The sequence below is a fragment of the Calypte anna genome, chromosome 4B, assembly GCF_003957555.1.
Source record: "Calypte anna isolate BGI_N300 chromosome 4B, bCalAnn1_v1.p, whole genome shotgun sequence".
Taxonomy (NCBI): Eukaryota; Metazoa; Chordata; class Aves; order Apodiformes; family Trochilidae; genus Calypte; species Calypte anna.
This window is the reverse complement of record NC_044249.1, coordinates 17,304,152-17,326,578: the sequence shown is the minus strand read 5'-3', so window position 1 is coordinate 17,326,578 and position 22,427 is coordinate 17,304,152. Positions and strand designations below refer to the sequence as shown.

Genomic DNA, 22,427 nt, shown 5'->3' with positions numbered 1-22,427 from the left:
GGTCATGGAAGATGCTGTGCTGTGAAAGCTCGACTCTACCCCATGGGATACTGTGTTTACTTTGTAGACAAAAAACTTTTCTGGCTCTTCTGTTGATGAATCTGTGGTTTGGCTGTCTGTGCTTTTTTCTAACTAGCACTGCAGCTGGCATTTGAGTAGGGCATTCTGTCAATTACTCTGTTTATTTTCTCTGTAATTCTGTTAATGTGTGTAGCATTATAACACTTAATAGTAGCTTAATGAACTTCAGACAGCATTTTATGAGCAGAGAGTAAGGAGGCCTCGTAATGTTAGTTTGTGCCTCATTTTAACTGATCTTCAGTAACTGTATTGCTGTATTTTCAACACCTATGCAATTGTTTTATTAATAATGTGTGTTTCCTATTGATCTCAATACAGTTTATACATACTCTGCATTCACACTGAAGGATCTTTCTTGTAACCAGAAGCCTTTTACTCCTCCCCTTCTATGGGGCAAAGGAATTTACTGTGGGGAAAAAAGGTTTCTCCATGTTCCTGGCATCAAAATTGCCTTGTCTCACTGTTCCCCTGTACCTCATTTCTTCTTTCCATGCATGTTTCCAAGTAAGCAGTGTTATTGTGGGCTGCTCCTGCCAGCTGATGTTTTTCACTGTTTCTTCACTGTGGAAAGAGGCTGAACTCTTTGGTCATCCTCATGGTCCTGTTACCTGCCTTGTAGCTCCTTTCTTCTGTCTTCTTCTCAAGTCCTGTAATGATAATCACAGCATCTAGATGATCCCTGGACTTCCTGTGTAAGCATCACAGAGGGAACCTTAACAAACTATTAATATAAGACTAATTTGACCCTTTTATTCATAACTGTTCATTGTAACATTTCTGTTCTAGTTCTTTAGCTGTGTTGTAAATATATTGAAGGCTGGGTTGCCAATTGAGGGTATGTAGTTCTCTGTGTGAGTACTCACTAAACACCTAATGCAGCTTTTTTAAACTTGATGGTTTTTTAGAGTGGTCCAAATAAGTGATTATTATATTTCATGTAACAGTAGTTTAAATTCTTACCATACTACTGAATACTAAAGTGCATCAGTAAAGCTTTTTTTAATATGAAGGTAGTGCTCTTATACATGTAGTATCTATAGATAGTAGTACTAAAAGTGTTGTATTTCTTTACAAAGTGGTACCTTTTTCATCTGAATCAATTCTAATTTTTTCTTAAATCCTGTCATAAGCCTAACTTTTCTTTTTGGATTACTCCTATTTTGAGGATAACTTATGGGGGATGTGAAAATATCAAGTGTTGCTTGTTTTAATACTTGTTTCTGTTTGGTTTTCAGCCTTGCTAAAGATTCACACTTCATGTGTGAAATATGTTGGATTTTATTTTAATACAGAAATGTTTGTATGACTTAAGGGATTTTCTGACAGCTTTCCAGACTTGTGGCTGGAGATGTCATAAAATAGAAGTGCTTCAACTCATGTTCAGAGTGGAGACCAATGGAGAGGAATGACTATTGACCTGGCTGCTTCAAATCTGAAAATATAAATTGAATATAGTAAAAGATATATTGCTACTAGGGAGAGGGTGCTTATCCTTTTCAGCCATTTTGACACAGGATCAAATGCAAAGTTGCAGTTTTGTTGTGCTGAAATGTGATCGTTTTTGGTGAATGTAAAGAGCTACACATCTAGATCTGAAAATGTATAGGGAAGAGTTTAGTGTTTATATTATGGGAATGGACTAAAAACATTGACATATAGTAACGAGACAGTATAATTACTGACTCTTCAAAAGCAATTCATGGTAAAGTTCAAATTTTTACTTTAATACTAATCTACATATTACTGTCCTCTAGTTATAACTGTGAAACTAATGAGTTATTGTAATTTAAGCAAAAAATGTAATTTGCTTTCAGTGTACTTACAATGTAAAGATGCTTCACTTAAAAACAGTTGAAGGCTTCTGCATTTATGCTGATGTCTAAATGGAAAGTTAGAGCTTTTGAAAGGCATCCCAGGGCACTCTTAAATTGCCATGTTTGGAAAGATCACTTCAAGTATGTGACTAAAACCAAAACTATTTGGTGGAGTTTCTGTTGCTGAATTTTGATATCTTACTATTTTGACTACTGAGATGTGGTTAGCTTGTAGTGAAGGGAATAAAGTTTGCTTGAGGTCTTCTGAAATAAAAATTCTGTGCAAATACTTGAGCATCATTATCAGTAGTTGCACAACTTCTATCAAAGAACAAAGGTAAAGAAGTTTGGTAGACATGTGTTGTTCATAGAGAAACTCTGCTTTTTTTGTGTTTCCTTGGTTTCTGTAAATAGATGTAACTACTACTGGTTTTTTCCAGTTTAGTAATGAAATTTTAGCTGTGTAAGACCTTAAAGTTAGAAACTTTGTTTAGGCTTAAGTTAAAGGTAGTCCCCACCTCAATATAGAGTTGCCAGATTCTCATTTGGTTCACATCTTTATAATAGACAGATTGTGTTTAGTTTCAGATTAATACAAAGCTAAAATATCCACTACCTGAGAACAAATTACCCTGGTACCCTTGTATGCACCTTATTATTATTTCATGGATATTATTCTTCAAATAACCTTCACTTTATTTTTGTGAGTCACTTTCTCCCTTTCAGTAGCACAACCATGGGAATTCATTAAATTCGGGGCCGTTTTCATTTTTCTTAGTTTTGATGTGTGAAAGTAGCATTTAAAGTAGTGATTATTGTTCATTAGAAAGCAGTTATTCTGTGACTTGTGGAGCCTGGCTTGCTACAGGTTTGTCTTAAAGCTGATGTAAGCTTTAATCTGAATTGCCCCTTCTGTGGAGAAAGCCTCCAGCAGATTTTCCAGCAATGAATCTTTGGTATCTAAATAACGAGCATGGAATTGCTGAAACCTCTCTCTCCACTAAGGACAGGTGCTGGAGTCTTCTGGAAACAGGACACTGCTAAGAAGAGAAACCTGGCAAAGAGCAAGATCCCCTGAGAATTGGCCCCTGTCAACTCCTTACACTGACCAGAATCTGAAAGCTTTTAGAAGGAGGGGATGTGCAAGTACATGTTTGGGATGGTCTTACTAAGAAACCATCTCAGAAGGTGGAAATGCCCTACAGGGGTACAGCTTTTATGTTAGCCAGGAGTATATATTTAGTAATAATTATCATAAAGGAATCCTCATTATTCATAGTATTTTATACCTTAATAATTGGAGTTCTGTGCAGAATCACAGGGTTGGTAACCTCCCTCCCTGGAGGCACTTGGAGCTTAAAAAAGAGCAGTGATATTTTAAAAGCTATATATATGTAAATCAGGCAGAGCACAGGTGATGGATAGATGTATTCTTTGTTTAAATAAGTCTCTCTGATTTCACTTAAGTGTCTTTGGCCTACATGTGCAGTTTTTGCTAACAATGAATCTTTTTCCCTGAAGTTTGAACTGTTGTAGTGGAATTAAGTCATTTTATGATAAAGTTCATCCCATACTTCAGTAGTTACCCTTTTGACACCTGGATAGTGGCTGTTCAATAGAAGGGAGCATAGCTTTTTTTTTTTTTTTTTTAAAGCAGAAATGATAAAATCTAGGTGGTACTTCCTTGCTTGTACTAGAAGGAAGAAGGATGTTTATGCTGTGTTCACCCTCTTTAACACTTGGATAATTGTAATACTTATGGACAGAGGGATTCACCTTGAGCCATTTGAAAATATTTTTCCCAACAGTTGTAGAAGCCTAACTAGATGAAGGTTTGATGTTAATCAGCCTTCCTACCCCATCAGGTATCCTGCATTTGCAAGCAAGTTAAGGCAAGGTAATTTGGGTAAAATTATCATGGCAATGCACAGGAGTCTGGAAAGTCTGTTCTGAGAGTTATGGTTTGACAACAATACTGAAATAATGGGTGTGCAGTGCAAGGTTCTGTGCTTCTGCAGTACTGAAGTATTGAAATCACTTTTACAGTGTCTGAGTTGAAGTTGTGTATTCAGGGAAGACTTTACAGTGTTGCATAAGACAGTAATTAAAGACTTTTATAATTGCTTTTTAATTTTTATACAAGTCTGAAAACGTTTCCATGATGCTGAATGCTGTGTCAGTTGGAGGGTGAGTGTGCAGCAATGGATTTCTTGCTCCAGCTTTTTCTCCAGCTGCAAATCCACTGGCAATAATTCTCTAAAACTAAATTTTCACTCTATATGTAAGCAAATTATAGAAGAGAGGCTCATATTAACAGAGTGCTGTTTTGGTAACTGAAGACTATTTCTGTATGGTTTGCAGCTGATGCAGCTCTGAATTACAGGATACTTTCAGAAAACTATGCAGGAGTGGGGTCTTAATGGGGATTTTTCTGACTTGAACATGAGATACTTGAAATTGCCAAGGCTATTAACTGGTTCCCATCCATACAAGATGAGTATTCTCCAGTAGTTCCCCAGTACTAGTCTGTGTAGAAGAGCTGTGGTGTTTCTGATAAAGCTAGATAATCCCCTGATATTCCTTTCTTCTATTTCCTTAGTCCTAGCTACTGAAATACACCATGGAGGAGCATTAAGAGTAGGCAAAAGAACAGGCACCACCAAAAAAGGAAAGCATAAAGAGATTTAAAAAAATCCTGGGTGACATGAGCACACGGGGGTCTTGTAAAGGCTTACTAATTGTATCTTAGTGTTTTTCTGCTATCAATCTGCATGATTAAGACTCTATCAAATGAAAAAGGTGTTTCTTTCTCTACAGGTGGATTTCTTAACGCTTTTTTATATTGTACTCCAACTTTCTCTCTAGTCAGCAGAAAAGAAATTCCTGTTTCTTGGTGCAATGTAAATCTGATGGTTAACTCTGAAAGTGGCTCTTTTAATTAACAATGTTCTCTGTTTTCTGGATACATACTGTCTGTCTAATTGAGGTGGCAGACAAGCTTTGGCATCTATAAATCTAATAAGCATTTCTGTATGAAATAGAGCCTTTTTAATTTTAAATTTTCAAAAGGAATGTAGGAATTCCATTTTATAGAGTTTTGTCTATCTCACCAGCAGCTACGGTCTTTTTGCTCATAGTTGAGGGTTGCTGTACCAACACCTGATTGATAAATGCATATAGTTGGGATTCTCTCATCAGCTGATTGACTTAAAACAAATGCTGCCCTTATGCTTCTTTAAGAAATAATGTTGTTTTTTCTTTTGGTAATGAAACTTAAACTATAAAAAGCTAATAAATAAGATTAAGCCAGTGATTTGCTGTCTGCCTAACATATCCAGTCCTCTTTTTTAATGTACATGAAAATGCTTTTGGTTTAATTCAGTGTAAAAGCAAATTCTGTTCATTAAGAGGACACAGAGTTCAAGCAAGCTTAAGTAGATGTATGGGGATGTTATTTTTAACTCAAATTGAATCATCTTTCCATTCAGCAGCTGTGTGGAAAAACATGCAAGCAAGATTATGAATATGGCTGCATTCTATGTCAAATTACTTATACAGATGGGTTACATGGGGAAGAGGCTTTTGTGTGGTCACCTTATCATGCACAGGGGAATAATGGAATTCTTCTCTCCACTTGAATATAATCAGAAAAACTTCAGCCTACCAAAAAGGAAGATTACTGTCATGATCTTGTAGGAAAACTTTAAAAATTACCTTTCTTTTTTTTTCACAGAATTTGTTTTTACAGAATACCTGACCTCAGCCTGACTCACCTAGTTTTGATACTGCTAGAGCTGTATGAGGCCCTTTATTTTTTTGATGGTTTAATGGTTTTGTTACTGTGATCATACAACCTGTAAAATGTAGTTGCAACTAATATTTTGGTTTTAACTATATTTATAATAAGCAATTTTTAAAATCCTATTCATCAGAAGAGGAAAAGTTTAGTAAAAGCTGCAACTTGTGCTGCACTTCAAAAATACACGTGGCTTGGTATTGGTAAATAACAATTCTGACAAGCCTAGCATGAGCTGGTCCTTTTTTCCAGTAGAATTAGACTTGTATTTGTTAGGAAAAGTTAGCTAATGAAATGCAAGTTGCAAATGTGATATGCCTGGTGATACTTCTATTTTTTACCTTTGTCTTAAAGAGGCATAAATTCTAAGACTAAGTGTATTCAGCTGTATTAACAGCTGAAAATGCCATTTATTTCTCAGAGTGGGTTTATTAACTAGAACTACTGTAATATTGGTGATATTCAGCATTTCATTTGTGTAATTTTCAGCATTTTGCTGTGAAGTCTGCATAAAAATGTACTTGCACAAATTTAGACTGAATCTTAAACAAATAATTTTGCACTGGGTTTCTGCTGGTGTGTTAAATTATGGTTTCCCACAGTGTATTTACTTCAGCAAAGTAGGAACTATCACAGCATGACATTTATGCAGCTCAGAAATACCTTCTGGCAGTGCCAGTTCAGAACAGATCCTGTTCATATTGTCTGGGAACATCCACATAAGTCTTTTTTTTTTCAGTGGAAATATGCAGGGGGGGTGTGGATTTTTGGTATACCATTAGAGCTTAAATTTTATTCAGCCCTGTTTGCCTTAATTAGTGTGAAGGTGTAAAGCTGCTGGTAATTAGGCAAGTAGCATAGGCCTACTACAGGTTCACTCTGGGCAAATTTGATAATAGATTGCTGCTCTTTCTTAAAAAACATCTGCTTGTGATAAGCACTTAAGGAATCTTAGGGGCTTCCCTGTTGCTTAACTGGTTTTTAATACAGTGACTTTGCTTTATGACTTCAGCATCAGATGTTGTTAAACAGAACTATTGTAAGCATCCTTCCTTACAACAGCTCAGACCTCAGACCATTTCAAGGCTTTGCCTAAAACTCTCTGTTTACAGATGGCTACATAAAGTAGATTTTGATTCTTATCTTTCATGCAGTTCTTGCTCACTTTAGCACATGTTATGATACTGTCATGGTATGAGGTGGTAGGCTAAGATTTGAGGAAACCAAGTGCTCCTGTAAGTGTGGACTGCACTGAAGTGATCCTGGGATCTGGTTGCTTTCTGTGCAAAGCTTGTAGGTTTACTCTCTACTGTTTTGTTTTTTCTAGTTCTGTTGAATAAACAGACTCAGAAGAATATTGTGGCTACCAGAATATCACACTGCATGGAAATGCATGCTTTAAAACACACTGTGGTATCTTTGTGATGTTCTATCTCAAAAATCAAATGTCTTGAGAACAAAGTCGTTTGTATCTGTGTGCATTCCAGTTGAAGAGTGGATTGCTGTGAAGTATCAGTACAGTTTAACAAGACATGCTTTCCTTTTTTTGTTTTTGAAGGACTTGGTAAATATTGAGATGTTTCTGACTGCAAAGGAAGTGGAAGAGTCATTGGAAAGACAAGAGACTATGACATGCTTGGCTTGGTGTCATGATAACAAATCCAGGCTCAGAAAAATGAAGGTATGAAAATATAACATGTCCATGTTTTATTTCTTTTTCTAAATGTTTTCTAAACTCCTTGGATATTTGATGTGGTCAGTTTGGTTTATACTATACCTCTTGACTGAGGCCTTGTATAAGATAAGGGCAGGAAGTACAAAACTCTTAAAAGAAGGCACAGGTAGTCAGAGCTAAACTTGATAGTGCAAATGCCAGACCTAGCTGATGGGTCGTTTTCTGGATGCAGGTGTTACCTCAGCAAATCATTCCCAAATAAAATAACATCCAATTGGTTTTAGTGTCATTTACAGACGTCTAAATGCAGATGTATGTAGTGTCTTGTGAACTTAAGTTTAGAACTCTTGGCATCCTGCTGAAAATACAACTCTGTTTATACATGAAGGTATCTTAAAAGCGAGATCGATTGGTAAACCTGTGCCCTGGTATTTTTAAAGTATATATAACAAAAGAAAACTTGAGTAAAGAACTAAATTTCTGTGAGAAACTACTGTTGAAATGTTTTTAGAAAACAAAAAAAGCTGAGTCTAATCAAGTCAAACACAGTGTTTCTCTAGCCACTGAATACCACAGCCTGAATTTTCTGTATACTTCTTCCTGTGCAATTGCTTTGTATTTCCTTGTCTCTTAAATCGTGCATTTCAAAACACTGTAATCTCTCATAGGGCTTGCAGAAATCTGTTTTTAACTGATATTAACCAAAACCCCTACCTCCTTCAAAGATGTTTGTGTCTTATTTTTTAAAGTAAGTGCTTTCTTTAACCAAAAAATGTTTAAGTGCACTTAATGAGAAGCAAAGAGTGACGTTCTCTGTCACTCAGGGGCGCCAAAATGAGAGTGAACCGAAGATGGGACGCAAAAGTAAATCGGCCAGTGATTACTCTAAAGAAAATGATGATCTTGTTATGGAAACCATTAAAGGAAAACCAGAATTGGTATGTAAACACTTGCATAATTATACTGCTAAAAAAAAAAATAAATCCCCCATGTGTAATCTTAATATGTTAAGTAATACAAGAAATAAAATCTGAACAAGCTGCGTTTTCATCGCTAATTTTCAACAAGCAATAAGTAAGGAAAAATCTTCTCCAGTCCTCTTTTTGGAAAAGAGCAACAAGAGCAAAAAATCTATTTCTGCAAGCCCTACTCATTTTTTAAAAATGAAAAAAAAAAAAAAAAATCAAAACAAACAACAAAAACAAAAATTCAACCAAAAAGCAAAGCTAAGACTTAGATCAGAGTTGGAAGAAGAGAAATCACTATGCTTACTTTTGAAACACAAAAAAACATTTATTTTGCTTCTGGTTGCTTAGCTATTCATCAACGTTAACATTCTAAAATCCCAGCCACTACCTTAATGCAAGCCTTATCTAAAAACTGAATTGTATACTGGCCTGGGAAAGCACATGATCCTATAGGCTTTACAGATGTGAGCTATCTAAGCTCTCGTGAATAGCTGCTGTGCTGTTCTTTGAAGGTATGCAAACTGTGTGCATCATCTGATTGCCTAGGAATCTTTTCTTCCAGTTACATTTGCCTGCAGAACCCATGCAGCCATTGGCTTGCAGCTGACTTGAACATTCATTAAAAAAACCCCCACAGATTCCGAAGATTGTTATGGGATATGGGGTTTTTTGTGTTGAAACATTTTGAGGAAATGCTAAGTCCTAGGATTTAGTATCATTAACAATTAAAAAGATCAGTTTTTTAGTAGGTGAACTTCAGTAAGATTCTTAATGAGGGGTTTGTGTAGATGTATGAGTAACAGGAAATTTTAAAACAGATCTATTAGAAAATTTCAAATAAAGTAGGGAAGAAATTTTTATTCTCTGCTAAACATGAATTTTAACAGAAAAATGCATCGTTGGAAAATAATTTCTATTCCTTAAATATATTTCTAATATACTTCTTAAATATGTTTCTATTCCTTAAGTATATTTTTTAACATATGACAAAATGCAGCATTTTGATGTTCAAGTGGCTATCATTTCTAATCTTAATAAGCAGTTGTTGCAAAATGAGCATTAGTTGCCTCAGGCAGTTAACTGATACAAATTCCTTGTTGCTCAAATTCCTACCAAAGTCACTGAGGAATTTTGATATCACTGTGCTGATAGACAATAAACAAAAGGCAACTATTCATTAGAAGCATGAGTGAAGGAAAAAAAGCATTTGCCAAATGGAGCAGAGCAACTCAAGTAATACAACTCTCTTCAAGATTCAGAGGAGTTCAGGTTTTTGTTGTTTTCTTGAGATAACAGAATAGTTGACTATGTCTCTATAAAGAAGCCCAGTAATTTATTCTCTTATGAGTGGGAGATTTTTTAATTTCTTTTCAATTCCACGTATTCAAAGTTTTTTCATAGATTTTTGTGAACTGGTGATGGAATTTGATTTAAAGGGACACTATCAACTTCATTAGGCTTCAAAATTTACCTTTTTCCAAAAACAGGTAAATGCCACTTGGTTTTGTTGTTTGAGACTTGTTTCCAGCATGGCTTTTAGATGTTTGACAAGAAGAGTGGGACAGAGGTTTGAAGAAAGGGGAGGGAAGAAGGGGTCTACAGCAACTTAAATTCTGTGGTTTTTTGGTTTTTTTTTCCACTGGGGACTTTCAAAAATTAGAAGACTTGTTTTTTCCTTGCAGTCTTCTGGGTTGACCTCTCTTGTCTGTGTTATAGCATAGCCCCAGTCTCCTGTTGAATTTACTACTTTAAATTGCAAGAAAATACAAAGAAGCCACCTGTTACTCTCACTTGCATCTCTGGTAATGATGCTTTCAGTCCTTAGGAAGAAAATCATCCCTGCTAAGTACTGAAGTTTTGAAGGAGGCAAGAGGAGAGAAGGGTTTTGTTTGCTTTTAGGGAATTCTGTGCTGATGTGTTGTACATGAAAAGCATTTCATCTTGTTTTGCATGAATGCCTAAAAGCAAGCAAACAAGGTTGCATGTTATTAACACTGTTTTTTTGTTGTGGATACTTAGTACTTAACAGACTGTTCAGTGCAGTTTTGGTGCCATCTAAGACTCTGTTTTGTCTTTAATCTCAGAGCTGTCTGGAGTTCAGTCTAAGGATTCAGGAGTTCATCGAACTCATTCGACAGAACAAGAGACTGGATGCTGTGAGGTATGAAATTAGGATGTTTACCAAACAATTCTCTGAACAAGGTGGTATTATGTCTCATTAGAAATATGTGACTATTACTGGAATACCCAGAAGCCCAGAATAAAAGAAAGGATCTTGCTAATGTTGTGATAAGTCTTAGGATTTAAGATGGAGTTGATTTTTCTTTTTTAACAGCAAGCTGTCATTTCACAGATGGATCTTTTTAGTCTTTAAAATGAAGGTTTAGAAAATTAAACAATTGTATTTTTTGCTGGCATACAGTGTAATGAACTTACTTACCCTTACCTAATTTTCACGAGGTAAAACTGGCTTCTCATTGTAGGAGCTCTTTGCAGTTTCAATCACAAAAAATCCTAAAAGTTTAAATGAAACATCCATTGAAAGCTTAATGCCTCAGGTTTAACTCAGTTATCTTCTCCTTTACTTCCTCCATTATGTTTTTTTGTTCTACCAGTTGTGTTTTATGCTTATGCACTTTCTGTAAGAAGTGGATAATTCTAAGTTCTGGTATTCTCATGTACATGAGAATAAGGAGCTGTTATGCTGTCCACACTCCCTTTCCCTGGCCCCAAATAAAGAAACCAACAGGACATCCAATTTCCCCTCTTTTGAACTAGTTTAGTGGGGACTGCTTTGAGTAAAGTAACTGCCCAAGGTGGTGAGAATCAGTAACAGAACTGGAGTCAGGTCTGAGTGCTGTCTGATTTCAGCCACCAGACAGTCTTTGGAGCAATACTAAGAGCACAAAAAGCATGCTTTTAAACTAGCAGTCCTAATCTAAGGTGTTTGAATGTTGTCCCAGGATAACACAGGAAACCAGTGCTGCTGGAACGAGTGGAATTTTGATACTGAGACTATGAAATGTCTTTAATTCTGCTAATTACTGATTGCAGGCACCACAAAGTGTGATGCAGGTGGCAGAGCTGCTGAACGTGGACAAGGGAGGGAAGAACTATCAGCAGATTCTGTTTTGTAAGAATATTTATGCAAAGGGAGAGGTGACAACTTTTATGGTGGCCAAACTTGTTGCTTTGCTGATACATTCCAGTGATAACACTGTTGCTGTTTAACACTTGTGACAAGTTTTATGTTAAGGAAGTTGCATGTAGTACTACTGTTTAAAAACAATACTAGGTACTTCAGAAGTTGAAACCAGCAGCAGGCCTGTATTTGTGGCAAAGCTGCTTTTTTGGTCAGAGGAGCACAGAGCTATGGAAAATACATAAAGTGTCATAAGCACAGACTGAAAGCATTCCAGTGCATTCCCAAGCTTTCAATGCAGAAACTTCTTCAGGGCAAACCACATAAATTTTCTAGAATGGAGTGGGTGAGTGAGAAAGACTTAATTGTTTAAAAATAAGGATAAAGGAAAAGGCAGTGTGTGGAGAGGCCACTCTGATATTAAAATCACCCCCAAAATTGCTCACCTAAAGTTTTAGGGTTACTTCAAATTGTTAGTTCTAATTGTATTCAAATATATTTCTTGCTTTGAGGTGACACACAGCATTCCTGGTTTGCTCTGCTTGTACCTAAGTCATCCTTGTGTTGGTCCCAGGCAATGCAAGTGTGCAATCTGATAAACTCCAGCTAATTTTAGTGTTAATTTTTAAAACCCCTAAAACCTACATGGTAGCATTTAGATGTGGGCATTTACCCTTTGATAGAGTTCTCAAATACTAAGGAACTGTCAGGTACTTATGAAAAGGATGAAAGACACTCAGCTCCATTATCTGTCTTCTGAAGTCTGTGGTGCTCTTTATATCCAATGAATCCTGTGCCATTGTGCCTTTAGCTTTATTCTCTTCAAAGTTTGCTTCTTTGCCAGATCTGCTGTCATGCATCTTAACAATGAGTAGTATTCCATGCTCTAAAAACTATTTTCTTTTGAGCTGCAGCTTCCTTATGTAGCTTGGAAACCAGAGAGCAGGCATAGTGCCCTCTAATAAGGAGACAAGCTGAGAACTGGGACAGAGTAGACAAGGTCATTCTGTATTTTATTGTTGTTACTGGGTTTTTATTTCCCTCTGATCCATTTTCCACATCAGCACTGGTCAAGTGTGTGAGTTGTCAGCCCTCAAGAGGACCCAGTACTCTGTGTGTGTGGAATAACTTCTGTCATAGCCTCTGAGGTTTAAAACTTCCAGCTCCTATCTACATTGCAAATAAGCATCCATGTTGAATGCTTTTAGGGGTGAAGAATGTGTATCCAGATACCTTTTGAAATTCAGGGTTGAGATATCTTTTATAACAGGCAACTACAACTTGCCAGTCATAAAAATGCTGTTTTAAATTCACAACTTGTAAAATGAAAAGGAGCTACAGAATTCTTTATATCTTATTTCATTGCTTTTTAACAGGGTAAGTTTTAATTTTGCACATACAGATTCCAGCATCTCAATGCTTTCCTTAAATGATGTTGCTTTAAAAGGCTATTTTTTTACCACTTCATTCTACTTTGCTTCAAAATAAATATGTAATAAATAAGGGAAGATATTTTGGGAAGGTGTAGCATGCATCTCATTGCTTCTAGCAAACTGTTGCAACTTGTGTTTTTATTAGCTTGCTTCTGTTAAGTGCCTGCAGCAGGATTCTTTCAGTATTGTGTCCATAGTGCAATAAATAGGTCAGGCATCCATTAAAAAGCAGAGAAAGAGGCTGTTTACCAAGTAGTTTCCTGTATGAGTGGAACTCAGAGAACTGACATTTTGTTGAAACGCAGCTGGTGTTTAAATAAGTTTGAAAGCTTTGCTCACTGCCTGCTGAGAACCTCTGAAGTGACATTGCTTTTAGGTTAAAATTCATGGGAGTTTTAAAAATATACATCTAATTAAATAAGTGTTTGAATTTCTGTAACTTTAGAAAATATGAGTACAAATGGACTTTCCACTAAGGTAGCTTATCAGAATAGTCTTAAAAGTGCAAGTTTCAAGAAGGTACAGAGGCTATTTCTTGAATACAAGGAGTAAATCTCTGAAGCTTAAGGTTTTTTGTCTTGTATCATGAGCTTTTAATTTCCAAAATTCCTTCAGGTGTTTTCTTAGCTTATACCTATTACAGTAACAACAAATGACCCATGACACTACCTTCACACTTCTGGGTCTTTCACCAATTAAATTCTGGGAAATCAAACAGCATTCTGCTGCTTTGTTCTTACAGGATGCTAGAGATACAGAGTTCCTAGGTGAAAGCTGGGAAGATGCCTTGAGCATTTCTTGTTTGATATAAAGCTCTAAAGAAGTAAATAAAAATAGCTAATGATGTGCAGAGTTAGGATAGAGTAGCTAGTCTTTTCATTTTAGTCAACTTTTGTCCTACAGGGGTGAATAAACATAGTGTGTTCCTTTTATTATGGAATAGGAGGTGGGGTTGAACTGGCTTGTAAAATAAAAAGAAAAAAAAAATGCAACAAACTTTTTAACACTTTGAATGTAAATTTTGCTAGTAGTCATAATTGCCTCTGAGATAAAGGCATTCAGGCATCAGTCAGAAAGACTGAACAGAAAAAACAAGTCCTTTCTTGGTAACAGCTGATATTTGTTCACCTATTGCTACTTTCTGATAAATATTTTTATTCTTCCATTCAGGCATATGTAGATATACGTGGACACAGTGTGCTGCTTAGATGCTTTTTTTAACAACTTAATGTACCCATAGTAGACAATAAACTGTAAATCTTTTTCTTCATAAATATCCTTTCATTCTAAGATCTGTCAAGTAGAATGTCTGCTGTACCTGCATGGGCTAGAGGAACAGTGGTTTCAAACAAAAATGATGGACTTTGTCCCCACAGAGTTCACAGAATCATTCTGGGATCTGAAAAACAAAACTTTCCAACTTTACAGCTATTACTTTGGTCTGTCACAAGAAGTTCATTAGTAGTGGTTTCAGTGATAGTCCACTGGTCCCAATTTAAAAAAAAAAAGAAAATTACCTGTCTGCTCTAGCCACACCCACTAGTGTGCACTAATGGTGTTAAAAACAAGGAGGGTAGGGGTTGGATGTACTTCCAAGAGGATAATGTTTGCACAAAGAGATGGAAATTGCTGAATGGAAAGGGAAGGGGTGATTAAAGGCATGAGGGCAAAGAACATGTTTTCATGAGCACTCTTATGATACTGTTTTCTTGCTTCCCAATCTGAAGATGACTTCATAGTGCTAGGAACTGATGAACTTGCCTCTCTTTTAGAGGTTATTGTGTGTTTGGTTTTAATTTCTCTGTGTTGGCACTCAGAGGATGAGGTTCAGACGTGGCAAGTTTTGTGGGAAAGCATTCTTGTTTTCTTAAGGGGCACAGTCAGAAGGTAAAGCTAGCAGAGGGAAGGCTAAGAAACTCACTTCAGAAAAGCTAATTTCCTTATGGCTGAACCCAAAATGGTCACCTCACCCCAGCCTGTGCAGTGCTCTGCAAATGACAGAAGTGTTGAGTTGCTGAGCTTCTCCTCTGAATGAGCAGCACACCTGCAGTGATTCTGTATCATCCAGACACACAGCAAAGTGTTAACTCTGGATGCTCTTGGACACATCCAGGCAGTGTGGTCAGTGTCTGCCTGTTGCTGCTCAGGCTGTGTTGTGGAAATGCTGTCAGTCTGTAACAGCAAACTGCCAAAGCCTGATGGGGAGCAGGCCATGATACTGATGAGGCTGGTGCAAAACTGAAGTACCATTTTTGTTTTAACATTTTTTAACATTTTGGTATAACACAAGTGCACAGTAATGAGTTCTTTTAAGATTATTTTTTCTCCTCATCATGCACACACACACACACACACAGAGTAATTTAGTTTAACTGGTAGGTCTGAATTTTTTGTTTTGTCTGAACTTTCTTTTAAATAGCTCTTGCTTTCTTCTGCAGCTCTGCACTAACATGTATTTTAGCTTCTTCCAGTAATTCCAGGCTTCCTGGCCTCTTCTCTCAGGCCATGGGTTTTGCTCTTCTGCTCACATAACAGTAATCACCTGGGGAACAATATTTACATTCCTGAATTCCTCACCCAGAATAGGAAGCTGAGTGGAAACAGCCTGTCCTACATAACTTCCATTGCTTCCTGGTTTGGGTGGGAGAGGAAGTTGGAGTTCTGAAACACTGCTGAAGGGACTGTTCTCATGGTATTGATGACCTGAGTGTAGTTAGGGGAGTACAAACTGGGGGGGATGACACATGACTTCTTTTATTTTATTAATTCAACCCATGAAATGGGTAATTGGAAAGTACTGTCTATTCCTAAAAGTCATTTGTATGTTTTAAATAGACTTAAGAATCTGTTTAAAGTTAAGAGCAAACACCCAGAGTACTTCAGAGATTACTTGGTACCTTTCCCTTAATAAAAACTGTGGAGAAATTACAGCAGAGGGAAGGCTTTTATACACTTCTGGAATGCCAGAAATTCAATAGACCACTGATTCCATACTTAGTCCAGTTTAGTCCACTATGTGAGATCTGTTCACCACTGGAAATAGAAGCTTTTAGCAGAAGTGCTCTTTAAAGGCTGGAGGGGTTTCCTGCATACTAAATCCTGACTTGATGAAGATCTTGTGAAGAGTGAGCAGGGGAGGCTTTCATGAAGGGTTTTTGAGTAGTTGAATGTTCCTATAATCAGATATTTCTCTTATTATTGATAAGATTATTGATAAGATTATTAATCTTGTTAATATTTGTTATTAATTTTCTGAAAATATGGAAGTTTATATTTTTGCATTATGTAAGTTTCTGGTAATTCTGTTCTTTCAAATATTTGAGTTTTCAGCCTTGTGTGAATCTCTTACAATCAGTATATGAAATACAGAGACCTGTACTGAATTTTTTTTTAAATTTACTCTTAACAAAGTGCTCTTTATTACATTACCCTGCAGTTTGTTATAGTCTGCACAGAAAGTGATACTGCCTTTTAGTCTGTATCAAAAATCATTTATTCAAAAGTTAACATTCTGTCAAATGTCTGGACAAACAAGCTGGATATTTGAACACTCTTGATGTTTAATGGTTTGGAATAGGTGATCATCTGACTGTGTTCATGTGGCACTCAGTGCCATGGTCTAGCAACTGCTCCAGTGGGTCAAGGGTTAGACTAGATGATCTCTGAGGTCCCTTCCAACCCGGCTAATTCTATGATTCTATGATTCTATTTGCCAAAGGAGTAGGTGTTATGTATTAAGTTTGCATAAGCCCAGACATTTCTTGCCATAATCATGGATCTGTCATTCTAGATGTAGATGAGGCAAGATTTCATGCTGCAGTAGAAGTTCTGGTTTCTAAGAAATTACAAAGTGAAATTTCTCATTCTTAAAAGTCATCCTTGCATTCACATTTGCAGGATTTTCAAGCCCTTTAAGCGTATCAACTTTGGGGTTTCATGTATGCAAAGCAGAATCTGGAGGTTTTTCTCCAATGCCTTTTCTAGATACTTGATTCAGAACCAAGACTGTAAAATAAAGGTATCAATTCTGTATTTCAGACATGCAAGAAAGCATTTCAGTCAGGCTGAAGGCAGCCAGCTGGATGAGGTTCGACAAGTGATGGGAATGTTGGCCTTTCCTTCAGACACTCACATCTCCCCCTATAAGGTAATATTATCTTTATAATTCAGTGGCACAGCAGAATAATAAATATGCTGCAGTTCTTTTTTTTTCTTCCAGGTAGAAGCAACAATAATTTGAAGATCAAATGTTGTTTTAATATTGTTTTCTAAAACACACTTTTATAGTAGTCCCTAATTTTAATAAACAGACCTTGCCTGTAGATGAATCCAGGTAGTATTTATATTACTTAATATTATCTTAATAGTAAGACAGATTCCCACTGAGCCAGGCTTAACCACAAACCCAGCACTAAAGCTCTGTGGGACTGGGAGCTTGATGTGCAAATATAAAGCAAGAGACAGAAGATGGGAAAGTACAAAGGAAAAACAAGATAAGATTTTGGGTTTGGGTTTTTTTTTCTTATTAGTCTGTGGTCTTAATACACTAACAACTGTTCTTAATTCTGTTTCTCAAACTGATTGTTCTTGGGGTGGCTGGGATGAAGAAAGGAAAGGTGATTTGAATGATCTTAAAGTAGTATTTTTGATGCTTAAAAGTAAGTGTTCATTTATTTGTCATTCACTAATGTAGATATTAGTGGTAATATCTACATTTAAATTTGAATCAAGCAAAACTCATAGGTAGTTGCTTTTTCTACAGATTTTGCATTTGTTCTGTTTTCATGTGCTAATTAATTTTTTTAAAAAACTTGGCACTGGAGGCAGAAGGTAGACAAGAGTTGAGCTGGCAAAGCAAGACAATCCTGTGAAATGCCAAACCAAATGTGGCAGTGCCAGTCCAAACATGTTTTTCAAATAACTGATGATGAAGTCAGTGGTTTAACAAAACAAATACACAAAACAACCAAAAAAAACCCCCAAACCAACCCACAACCCACAGAAATAATGTGAATTTCTTTGCTAATCCTGGAGTCCTTGAAGGATCCTGGTATTCTGGATTCTACTTTTGATATGAATTAGGAACATAAATGATCAGTGTTAGTAGACTGGGTATGTGACAGCACTTATCATTGTTTTAATATTTAGAAAGAAATAGGTAGGAAATAAAAATCCTGTGTTCTGTTTTAAGGGCTAGTTTGGACAGAATGCTTCAGTGAAAGAGAATAAGGAGGAAACTTGCTACTGTCTGATGTATAACCATACAATTGGAACAGATCCTGTCCTGCTTTTTTATGAATCTGACTTAAAATAGTGTAGATTATGGAAGTTACATTTTGAATTCACTCAATTACTGAGATAAACAGAATCATAGAGTGCACAACTGTCTGAAGTTTATAACGTTCACTGAGAGTTCTGTGCACAAATGGCTTCTTAAAATGGGTTAAGTAAAATTACTTAAGTTGTCTTAAGTTGTGCCAGGGGAGGTTTAGGTTAGATATTAGAAAGAATTTCTTCACGGAGCGGGTGATCAGGCTATGGAATGGACTGCCCGGTGAGGTGGTGGATTCTCCGTCCCTGGAGACATTTAAAAAAAGACTGGATGTGGCACTCAGTGCCATGGTCTAGCAACTGCTCCGGTGGGTCAAGGGTTGGACTAGATGATCTCTGAGGTCCCTTCCAACCCGGCTAATTCTATGATTCTATGATACTTTTAAAACTGTGAGAAAGTTCATAATACCTCTAATATATTTTTTTTAATCCAGAAGAAGCATTTCTGTAATGAGTAAATCCAACTTTCTTCAGTTTATTCTATCTTTTAGAAAGGCATTTAGTGCTGTGGCAAAACAAACTATTGCCTTTTCATTTCCTTTGAGCAAGCTTGTGTAGCTTTGGCTGCAGTTATTCCAACTGGACATTTAGTAAGCCACTATTTTTGTGTCATCACCTGGAATGCAGGTTATGGATACAAAGGAGGAAGGGTGCTAGCAGAAGAAAGGATCAGATCTTTGTTGTGCATACAACATAATAAGTGTATTTTTTATAGTGTCTTCTTCTTACATGACTCTTTCACAGCATTACTTTTAGAATTCAGTATATCCTTGACCTGTGGGTTTAGTTTGTGCTTCCATGAAAAAACATTCCTACTTTTATCTATTTTGTTATGTTGGCTTTTTTAGACAACCCACAGCATTACAATATATATTAAAGAATTTTGTCCTTAAATGCACAGCTTAACTTAGCTTTCTCTCACCTGGGGTTGTGCCAGCTCTTCAAATGAAAACCTTTCTACAAAATTCAGTAAACATTGTATATTACAGGTATATCAGCAGAATTAGCTTGACTGAGAAAAACACTTCTGATTTTTCAATGTTAATGGTTCAGGGGCTACAGAACAAACATTTCACAATAATAATGTTGCTTCATAAGCAGGCCAGAATTCTAGAAAACTAAATGAAAGAAAAACAGCCTTACCAGGATTTGCATACCTTGGATAGAGCACTTGGTAGATGATGGAGGGAGATTGAATATTGTTATGCCAACTATTTTAAGTAATTTAAGTAATAATTTAAATTGTATTTATAAAAATGTGGTGTTAAAGGGTACTTTCTAAACAAGTACACTCATACAATGCATCAGCATGTAAACTTTTGTTTTGTGATGGATTGTGACTTTTCCACAATTTACCACTCTGTCTTTTGACCCCCAGGACAATTAGATTGAAAATGACTTTAGAACTGTGTTGGTTTTTAACAGGATCTTTTGGACCCTGCTCGATGGAGAATGCTGATCCAACAGTTTAGATATGATAACTACAGACTACATCAGCTGGGAAACAATTCTGTTTTTACTATAACACTCCAGGCAGGCCTTTCAGCTATAAAAACACCGTATCCTTTAATGCAGATACTACTCTGGAGTGCAAAAAAGCAGGGTGGAGTTTTTTGTTTTATGGATGCTTTTTGGAGAGCTCAAAGGGAAAACCTTGCTGTTGGATACCTTTGAAATCTGTTGTCCTTGCATCCTGGGCTATCTTTCCATTTCAAGTTACTCTCTCTGTTTTTATGTGAATATTCAAATATATTCTGTGTCTTTTGAAACTTGGTTGGGTTTGCTGCTTATGGTGCATTGGGGGGAGACTGGTGCTACTGAGGTGTTCTACATCAGGAGCTAGCTGTAGAGGCTTTCACACACTTGTTGCTCACTCTTGTTCCTTGAAACAAAACAAGCACTTGATTCTCATACATACAGGTTAAACTTGAATTAAATGGCTCTCTACAGTCTCTAACACAGGTGATATTTGCACAGCTTACTATCTTTTTTTCCTAATGTTGATCATTAAATAACTGTTGTTACATTCTGTGGTGGTTGTTCCTTAACTTGCCCTTAAACAGACAGTGTTATAAAGAGGATGGGAGCTCAAAAAACCCAGACTGCCCTGTGTGTAGCAAATCCCTGAACAAGCTGGCTCAGCCTCTGCCTATGGCACATTGTGCCAACTCCCGACTAGTCTGCAAGATTTCAGGGGATGTAATGAACGAAAATAATCCTCCTATGATGTTACCAAATGGATACGTCTATGGATACAATGTAAGTGTTGAAGTCAACAACTTAGTTATAACTTCCTTTATCAAAATAAAAGCAAAGAAGTCTAGTATATCTTCTATATTAATGGAAGAAAAGTAACTCCTTGAGGTAGTTTTTAAAGGACTGTATATGATTGAATTGGTCTTCAAAGAAGGCAATATCTGAATACATGAATTTATAACATGAAATTAAATAGCATTGGAAAATGTTCCCTCTGGAGAGTGATAATTTTGGTGGGCAAAGGTACTTTGACCTTAGACTATAACATTGTTTTTAATAAATAAAGTTTATTTACTGAACAGTTAAATAATGCTTTGAGATCTGAGGTCCCTTCCAACCCAGCCAGTTCTATGATTCTATGATTCTATGAGATGCTGTTGTGAATCTTACTTTTTGATTTAACTCTTTTTCCAGTCTCTGCTTTCTATTCGTCAAGATGACAAAGTAATTTGCCCAAGAACCAAAGAAGTCTTCAACTTCTCACAAGCTGAGAAAGTCTACATCATGTAGGTCCATAAAACCTGGGATGAAGTGCCGCTGGAATTTTGACACAGTGTATCTTGGCATACCCTGTAAAGGGGGGGCCTTAATGTGTGGCAAAGAAGCAAAAGCTGCCACCTTGGGGATCAGACCTGTGGGTGGCATTATTGTTTCTTGCGACCAAAGATCAATGAGCAAAAAAAAAAACCCTTAAAAAAAAAAATAAAAAAAAAAAAAAAAGGAAAAGGGAAAAAAAAAAAAAGGAAAAAAGAGGAATTATGACTTAAGTTTGTACTTGAATAACAAACAAATTTTGATTGTTAAGGTTTTGTACCATAAGGTCAAAATTGGACTCTTCTCAAAAGTACTTTCATCTTCTAAAGTATGACTTTCTTTAAAGATGGACACTTGCACTGGGGGAAAAGTTACAACAGATTTGAAATTAAATCCATTTTTCTTCCCTCTTTTTCACAATTGTCCAAGACCCTTTTGTTATCAAATACCAATATGTTCTCCTTTAAGCTCCTCTTTGCCTTCTTCATGATCCTCTCGTGAAGCAAACCTGGACATGAATGATGTAACTTATTTCCATGGGAAGATGCTGGTGTCTTTGACACAAGCCTGGCTTCTCTGGAGGATCAACTAGGGACTGGTTTGAAGGAGTATGAAGTCTTTTCCAAACCCAAATATTTTAAGGAGGTTACTAAGTATCAAGAGGAACCGAGAACATTTCAGGCAAACTAATGCTTGTTTAAATGTTCTTTTTCCAGTCTACCATAGTGTTAAAGTCCTTCTAAAGTTATTAGTTATGTGCATAGGGTTCAATATGAAATCGTTAGTGCTACTGCCTTATTTCTTGCTTTGAGAATGTACTCACATGAAAACGAGCTGGTATTCTTAAGTGTTGGGCGAAGTTTCTGAAGATGCCTTGCAGGATGATTACATAATTCTAGGGACTAAATAGTATTCATTACTGAGACTAATAGTTCAATTTTAACAACTACAGAACACATCCTTATGACTTTTCAAAAAAAAAAACCTGAAACCATTGTAGTTTAAACAAAACCATATTGTAGAGGTTTGTATTTAGCGCTTATTTTTGCATGTTGATGTTGATTAGCTAATAAAAGATTGTAAATGTAAAACATGTTAATAAAAATTGTTTTCCATTTCTTGATTATATAAAAGTAGAAAGCTGCTTTGTGTTTAAATGTAAAAAAACCCTACTTCTTTCATAAGGGGCTCTCAAAACTAATACAGCTTCTAAGTGTGCTTCCTGTGCTCTGCATGATTTAAAAACAAGAAGCTACAACCTATAACCATAAATGTTTTTCAGAGCATTGGTTTGAACTTTTCATATTTGAAAGAAGACTCTAATGCATATTCCTGTTAACATTTTTTTTGCCACTTCCTAGAAGGCCACTGAATGCCTGAAGAATTTCTGTTGGAAA

General features: G+C 36.3%; 1 protein-coding gene across 8 annotated transcripts in view; it reads left to right on the top strand.

Annotated features, from left to right (window-relative positions):
• MAEA (macrophage erythroblast attacher) overlaps nt 1-22,163 on the top strand; it is a 48,825-nt gene extending 26,662 nt beyond the window's left edge. For 5 of the 8 annotated variants that reach the window (XM_030450562.1, XM_030450565.1, XM_030450563.1 and 2 more), the window contains 7 exons: nt 7,250-7,372; nt 8,191-8,304; nt 10,419-10,495; nt 16,948-17,056; nt 19,666-19,799; nt 20,304-20,499; nt 20,911-22,163. In XM_030450562.1, coding sequence (XP_030306422.1) covers nt 7,250-7,372; nt 8,191-8,304; nt 10,419-10,495; nt 16,948-17,056; nt 19,666-19,799; nt 20,304-20,499; nt 20,911-21,006 — 849 coding nt within the window. In that variant the 3' untranslated portion in view covers nt 21,007-22,163. The remainder of the gene's footprint in view (nt 1-7,249; nt 7,373-8,190; nt 8,305-10,418; nt 10,496-16,947; nt 17,057-19,665; nt 19,800-20,303; nt 20,500-20,910) is intronic. The other 3 variants (XM_030450567.1, XM_030450564.1, XM_008501853.2) reach the window with 2 other exon arrangements.
• The last annotated feature ends 264 nt before the right edge of the window (nt 22,164-22,427 follow it).